Source organism: Athene cunicularia (genome assembly GCF_003259725.1).
Source record: "Athene cunicularia isolate RWA chromosome 1 unlocalized genomic scaffold, athCun1 chr1_part2, whole genome shotgun sequence".
Lineage (NCBI taxonomy): Eukaryota > Metazoa > Chordata > Aves > Strigiformes > Strigidae > Athene > Athene cunicularia.
In genome coordinates, this window is record NW_020799092.1 from 15,330,852 (window position 1) to 15,337,805 (window position 6,954).

Below are 6,954 nucleotides of genomic sequence, written 5' to 3' on the forward strand. Positions count from 1 at the left end.
TCTTTGGAGAATTAAAGATTTTTTTCACACTGTGTTTGCATAATTCCAGGTACCAGTGAAGTCTCTGGGCCCAGCAGCTGAGTATAAGATAAAATCAGGAGGGGACTCACAGAGTGCCCTACAGTCTTTGCATGTGTACATGAGTTATTTAATTTGTAAGAAAGCTGCTTTGTCTGTGGAAGGGAACATTGCCTTAACAGCATGCATTAAGAGCAGTGATATGTTTGTTAAAGCTAAGGTGAGGGGAGTTATTTCTATGTGAAAGTGTAAGAAGGGATTTGAATTGCAGGAGGTGCTTCTGAGCTGGACTTTGGCTGGAACATGAGGACCCTTGTGCAAACTGATCCAGATCCCATGACAGTTCTATAACTGGGACTGAACCAAATAGGTGGGACATTATGGCATGGAGGAATCCTAAAAAAAACAACCAAAGTGGCAGCAAATGCCTTACTGACTTGTCAGTCCTCAGTACTGGGATGGAATTGGGATCACTGAAAACAGTCTACTGGTGCCACTTTCAGCTCATAGTTCTCACTTAGGCTAGCACATGTCAAAGAGAAAACAACTTTACCTCATGTATCTTCCTCTCTCTGTTTACCCAGATTTCCTCAAAATTGTCTCGCTCATTTCTCTTTTTAACTTTTGATTCTGTCAACCCATTTACCACTGTATGAGCTGTAAGCTTTACCCATCTTTTGGTTACTTCCTGTGGTGAAAAGAGCCTCAGAATCATTTAGATCCCTCCTTGCTAACAGCATGACTGTTTTTACAGAGTACAATATCCATCTGTGATCTAAACTAAACTATGGAAGCTTCTATAATCTATCCTCCCTCTGATCTCATCACAGTTTAGCATCATTGCCGTAGAAGAGATTATAAACTTTGATTTTTCTTAAACATCTTTTGTATGTCTTTCACTTTCAGGTATCCACTGTGAATTCTGATTCAGAGATCATCCTCCATGCAGGTTAATTAATTTAAGTCTGCCCCTAAAGGAACATTTGGGGAATCAGGACATGTTAGAAAGGATTTTGATTAGTCGCAGCCCTACCCTATTGGATATTTATCCTATGCAGGTTAAATCATTCTGAGGCTATTATATTCTAGGTACCATTCACAAGACTAAGCAGCTTTCCCAGTACTAATTACTAATCTCTTTCCAGACTCCTCTTCAGTTCTCTCCCCATGCTTCCAGCAATAGCAATAGTTTCAGACTGCCACCACAGCTGATGCCCAAGGGATTTACCACAAGGAACAAGATGGTCACATCTGCACCACACAGCAAAGCACAGGGCAGAGATGTCAGAGCCAGAAGCACTGTGGCCACATCAGTGTGGCACTGGGTTCAACCAGGTGATTTCTGTTGAAAGACAGAGCTCCTTCCCTTGGGTACATGCTGTGCACATGAGTATCACCCTGTTGGGACACCAGCTAGAGTCCCTGCACTGTCCTGTGACATGCAAAGTGGGCAGCTTGCCTCAGCCCTGGGTCTGTGATCTCTGCTCCACACACCATTGTATCATATAGATAAACTAGTTGCCTCTTTAGTTCATTAACACTAAAATATTTTCCAGACCTGCTTGAAAACTTATTTTTGCCTTTGCTTTCTTCTAATTTCTTAAAGGACAAAAATATTCTTCTAATGCCTCCTTCCTAATACTTACAGTGTAGGACAATTTGTTTTTTTAAGGATCTAATTTTAGGTCTATGACATACTTTTATGTTCATCTCTTACACAGCTCTTTGCAAAAGGATTCAGGAAGTAAAAGCATAGGTATATAAACTGTCTTCTTCAGGTCATTCAGCTGCAAAGCTAATTTGTCTGAATTTTAATCCCAGACTGCCTTCCAGGCAGTGCCTCCCCCTCTTCACAGGTACGGTTGCAATACTTGCTGCAGTAGTAATTTGCCTCAGACAAATAAACCCCCAGACCAGGAGACTCCAACCTACAAACATGCATTCCCAGGAACTGGTACAGATGCATGGAACAGACTTGGGGTAGGTGGGGAAAACCTCTGCAGCAGATTGAGCAAGACTTTTGCAGCTCCAGTGAGGTCACTGGGATGGGTCCAACAACATGGAAGTTGGGGCAGTTGAGGCAATTTTCCAAGTGATCATGTGGGAGAAAGAGAAAAGGGAAATACTGACTTTTCTCCATAAGAAGAAACATTCTTTACACAGCCGGGTTTGGACAGAGAAGGCTCTGTTTTGTAACATTTCATATCTTTCATTGTTTTATGTACATTACATATTTTAAGAATTGGATAACAGGGTGCTTTGGGTTTTGTTTGTTTGTTTGGGTTTTTTTGTTTGTTTTAATTTAAGGACATTAAATAGATGTTGCATTTTAAAAAGTTGTTCTAGTTGGTCCAGCTGGTGTAATTTGTTTTTACCCTTGGACCAAACCTTTGGAAACCTCAGCATGTCCTAAATAAACCAAGATTATACTCAAAGCCTCTGAACATATAAATGTCCATATACGTGTTCGACCATTTGTGTTGTAATTACATGCTGTGTTCAGGCCACATTCCCTTTGCTCATGCTGTCCAAGCCAAAAATGTCAAATGAGTGTTACTATCAGAGGTGGAATCACAGAAGCTGCTTGAGAAAGGATTGCCTGACTCTCAGGATGTAATATGAGATGGCAGGGGAAGAAAGGCAAATAAGGTCAAAAGGTTTGAGGCTGCAGTGCATGCCCTAATCTCCAAGGGACTCATCCTTCGCCCACACAGCAACATCACCAGCAACCTGGTAAGCAGCAAATGATCACAGAGTATAGAATACATTAAGCACTGCTTCCTTATAGAAGGACTGGCTGGCTTTCTAGCAACAGCCAGTCTCTCCTACTCTTTTACATAGTCCTCCCTCTCCTGGCACTGAAGATCTGCCAGCCTGCTGAAGCTAAGCCCACAAGCAGAAGTTGCTCATGTAGCAGCTGCTCCATCGAACTCACAAACTCAGTTGCCACAACACTAGAGCAAATACTGGAAGTTTGTACTCTTGTGGAGAAATCAAGAAGGATTGGCCTTCTGTTCTCCTTATGCAGAAACCCTCTCAGGAGAACAAACAGTTCCCCTGGTGTTATGGAACAACCATTTCTCCAAGCCCTAGAGTCTGGGTACAAAATAACGCATGTGGTCAGACAGATCTGGATGCTACAGTAATACTGCTTTTTGAGGTCTGGAAGGCAGAGCACAGCCATTCCCCAAAACCATGAAGCAAGCCTCAGTGGTGTTAATGTAGCTAATACATCCTTTTCTGACTCATGGGTGAAAAGAGTTTTACCTTCTTATTTTGCATCTTTCAACATCTCCTTTTCCAGCCTCCAGTAAGGGACGAATTTACTGGTGCAGCTGCTTCCCTGCTGTCCAAGAAACCATAACCACAATAAATCATAGTGCACCTTCACTCCCTGAGCAACCATGTAGCAAGCAAGCTACTGTTTGTGTGCCGTTTATTTGAAACAGGAAGCCATTACAGAAAATAAACTACAGCCAGCTGAGGTGAAACGTGCTAATAAGGATTGCCTTAGGGTTTCTCCTCAGGAAACGGCAATTCTTATAGTGCAGATCTCTCGTATGTATCGGTACTCATCAGAGCAGTTTGATGAAAGCAACTGGGCAGAAAGCAGTGACACTATCTCAGCTTATCACAGCTGCATGCGGTTTTTTGTTTATTTTTGTTGTCAAAGAACAGGATTTGTTCCTTGGCTTCTCCAGAAAAAATATTTCTTAAGATCTGGAATTCTTATTTGGTACCTTCAGAAAAGAATATGACCTCACCTCTACCATCACATAGGTCTCACTAGAGACCTAATGTTACCTTGTCTCCTTAGATAGGTGCTTCACAAAATCTGAGAGGGTAATACCATACAGCTAAGCCTACAAGGGGCTCAAGGAAACCTGAGGTGATGAGAAGTAAATTATTTTGTCACCACTCAGGATCTTTATTATTCTGAACATGTCCACCCTAGAGACCAAGCTTTGCCTGTGACTTCTAGACCAATGTCCACAGCTCGATCTAGGCAGGTTGAGGAATGTGTGAGATTTTTAACACAAATGGCTAAGGGAGTGAAAAAAAAAAAAACACGTTCAATTTTCCTGCCAGAAATGTTTTGGGGTTTTTTATTTTTACTTTTTCATTCATTGATGCTTGTAATAGCAGAGGGAAAAGGAAGGTGACAGTCTGGAGTTCCCACTCACCAGCCAACACAAATATGTTCCCCTTTCCTCACATCTGACTTTTTTTCTTGAGCCAAAGATTACTTGGTTACAAAGGATGGCCACCCAAGGCTACCGCAGTGCCCCCTAGTGAAAACCCGATAAAAGTAAACCTTACTTTATCCAATATTGGCTGTTCATTTCTTTTGCAAACAACTGTTGGCAATTAAAGCAGGACCCTTTGTCCTACTGTTTTGTAAACAGTCTGGACTACTAGTCAACATGGAGATGATATTCAGATCTGTCCTTCATTGCCATCAGACCAGATGCTGATCTGTCTTTGTTTTTCCATTGCAAAATTCAGATCAGGAGTTGGATAAGACTTAAATGACTGAGATTTAACCCAGACAAGAGTCAGTTGCCATTTATGGAGGGAAGGAAGAGCTCTGAGTCTACAGAAGGGTGTGTCATGCTTTGGTACTCAAATTTCCTCTTAGGTTTCTAAGGAATTAAAAAATTAGGACAGTGGTTTGGCCCTCTAGATGCTGCAGATTAGAATGGGATTGGTTGGGTTGACACAGAGATGTTTTAGTGAAGGAGGTTCTCTGGAGTAGCTGTTGTTGAAGGAGCAATGCCTCTAACACATATTTGGAGCTGAATATTCCCAGCAGCTGTGGAGAAAAATCTGTTTTTTCCTCAGAAGAGGTCTGTATACAGTATTTGTGAGAACTGAACTCCTTATCACAACAGGGAATGAATCTTCTCTTCCCTCTGAAGTCTCCAAAAACAAGCTCTAGAGCTTACAGCTTGGAAACAATCTGCTTTCCCAAAAGGCACAATAGAGTTCTGATGTTTTACTTTAAATATTTATGCTGATTAAAATTGGAGTTTAATAGTTGCATGGATTCCTTTTAGGGTTGTGTTGTTGTTGTTTAATTAAAATAAGTGTGTTAGCAAAAGTGAAGAACATCCTTAAACCGCATAGTGATTATTTCATGGAAATTAACCCCTTTTTGCTTTTTTTCCATTTCATAGATAAGGTGATGTCATTCTTCCAAAAGGTAGGGATTTTTTTTTTTTCCCGTATGCAGATCTAGTTCTGATTTCCTCACCTATTAATGTGTCATCCTTGGAAAGATAAATTCTTGTCTACAGAATTAAGAGCTTTTATGACGACAGTTGGTGTCATTATACAGTAAGAGACACAAATCACCTCTATTATACAGTAAGAGAAAAGTAAGGTACATGAAGGTATAACAACTCATCCAGTATCATCCAAGAGGCTGATAGAAAAACTTGTCAAGAACCTGCTATTCTGAGCCCCAGGTCAATGCCTTGTCAGTGAGTCCCCAGTAATAGTAAGGAACAATTAAGCATTCATACAGCCTTAGCAGAATTGCATAGCTCTTCATTGCTTCATTCAGCCATTGCCCCCCCTACAAAATCAAACCCAAACCCAAATAGCAGACTAGAAAGGAACCAGATATAATGAGGGAGACACAGGAGACTGGGGTGGGGAGGGGGGCATCTGAATGCTTGGGTTTTTTAGCAGATTCTGGTTCCTTTAAATATCTGTGAATTTCAGTATCAGAACCATAAATCTTTTGGGAAGTTTCCTTTCTCTACTTCCAGCATCTACCAAACTTGTGCCAAATACCAGAGGAGAAAATAAAGCAAAAAAAAGGAAAGGACATCATCACTAGCTTTTAAGCAAGCATCTTCTACATAATCCAACAGTCCTAAAGCATTTCATATGTTACTATCACACACTGAAATACAAATATGTGACAACTATATATTCTCATAATGGCAGCTGAAGCCTAATAACACCACAGGCTACTTTCTCTTTGTTGTACATGCTAGTCTTTAGGGTAGGGTTGTAGGCATTCCCAGGCACCTTGCACAATGCAGACATTTTTGTTTACTACTACTGGGTATCTGCCTGGTGACTGCAAAGGCTTTTGCTTTAAGGTTTCATGACTTACGATTTTTGTTAATGCAGGAGAAAAATGAGGAGGGGAGAGAAAGGAAAAAGTGACAAAAATGTAGGTTTGGTTCTTGGGATATTTCATATATATTTGTATTATAATAGAATACATATATCATTTTACCTTTATGCGCTTATGCATGTGTATTTTTCTATTTGTCTAAGTAATTATTTAGTTGACCTGTTTAATGGAGAAAAAGAATTCCAGAGTTGGGAGGGATGCATTTTATCTATATGTATAGATATGTATAAAGGGATGTAATTTCAGAGCAAATCTAAAACTCAAAGTTTTCTCTTAAATAGATTTTCATGTTTAAATCTTACCTCTGCTCCATCTGTGGGTCATAGTGGCATGAGCACTGTAATAGAACAGCAGCAGCAGCAGCGTCTTCCAAAGCATGCTTCTCTTTAAAATATGTATGTCTAGCTCTATAGTAGCTTTTTAATTTCCTACCTCCTTTCTTTTTAGGAATAAATAAATAGCTTTTCCTCTCCCCCTCCCCCTTTGAAGGAGAACCTGTCTGTTCTCCTGAGTACAGCTGAAGTCAGTGTGCAGCTCCTCTCCCAAACCAAGTCTCCTCGGGATCAGGAAACTTACTTTCACAGACAGACTTTGTTTTCATCCACATCTGGAATGACTCATGGTGCATGTGAGTTTGCTGGCAGCTGTGAGAATAAATATCATTACATTTTTGTAGTTGAGTTTCGTTTGTTATATGGGCCAGTTGGAATTTATTTTTGTCCAATAAACAGCCACAAGTAACTTCATTAAAGCACACTCTGGAATCCTAGCTCTGTAGCTACTCC

At 40.5% G+C, this 6,954-nt stretch overlaps 1 protein-coding gene across 1 annotated transcript in view; it reads right to left on the reverse strand.

Annotated features, from left to right (window-relative positions):
• The window catches only part of FAM180A (family with sequence similarity 180 member A), a 28,079-nt gene extending 21,358 nt beyond the window's left edge, over positions 1-6,721 (reverse strand). Inside the window, exon 1 of the mRNA XM_026841144.1 lies at positions 6,472-6,721. Within this exon, the coding sequence (XP_026696945.1) occupies positions 6,472-6,547 (76 nt within the window). The 5' untranslated portion in view covers positions 6,548-6,721. The remainder of the gene's footprint in view (positions 1-6,471) is intronic.
• Between the last annotated feature and the right edge of the window lie 233 nt (positions 6,722-6,954).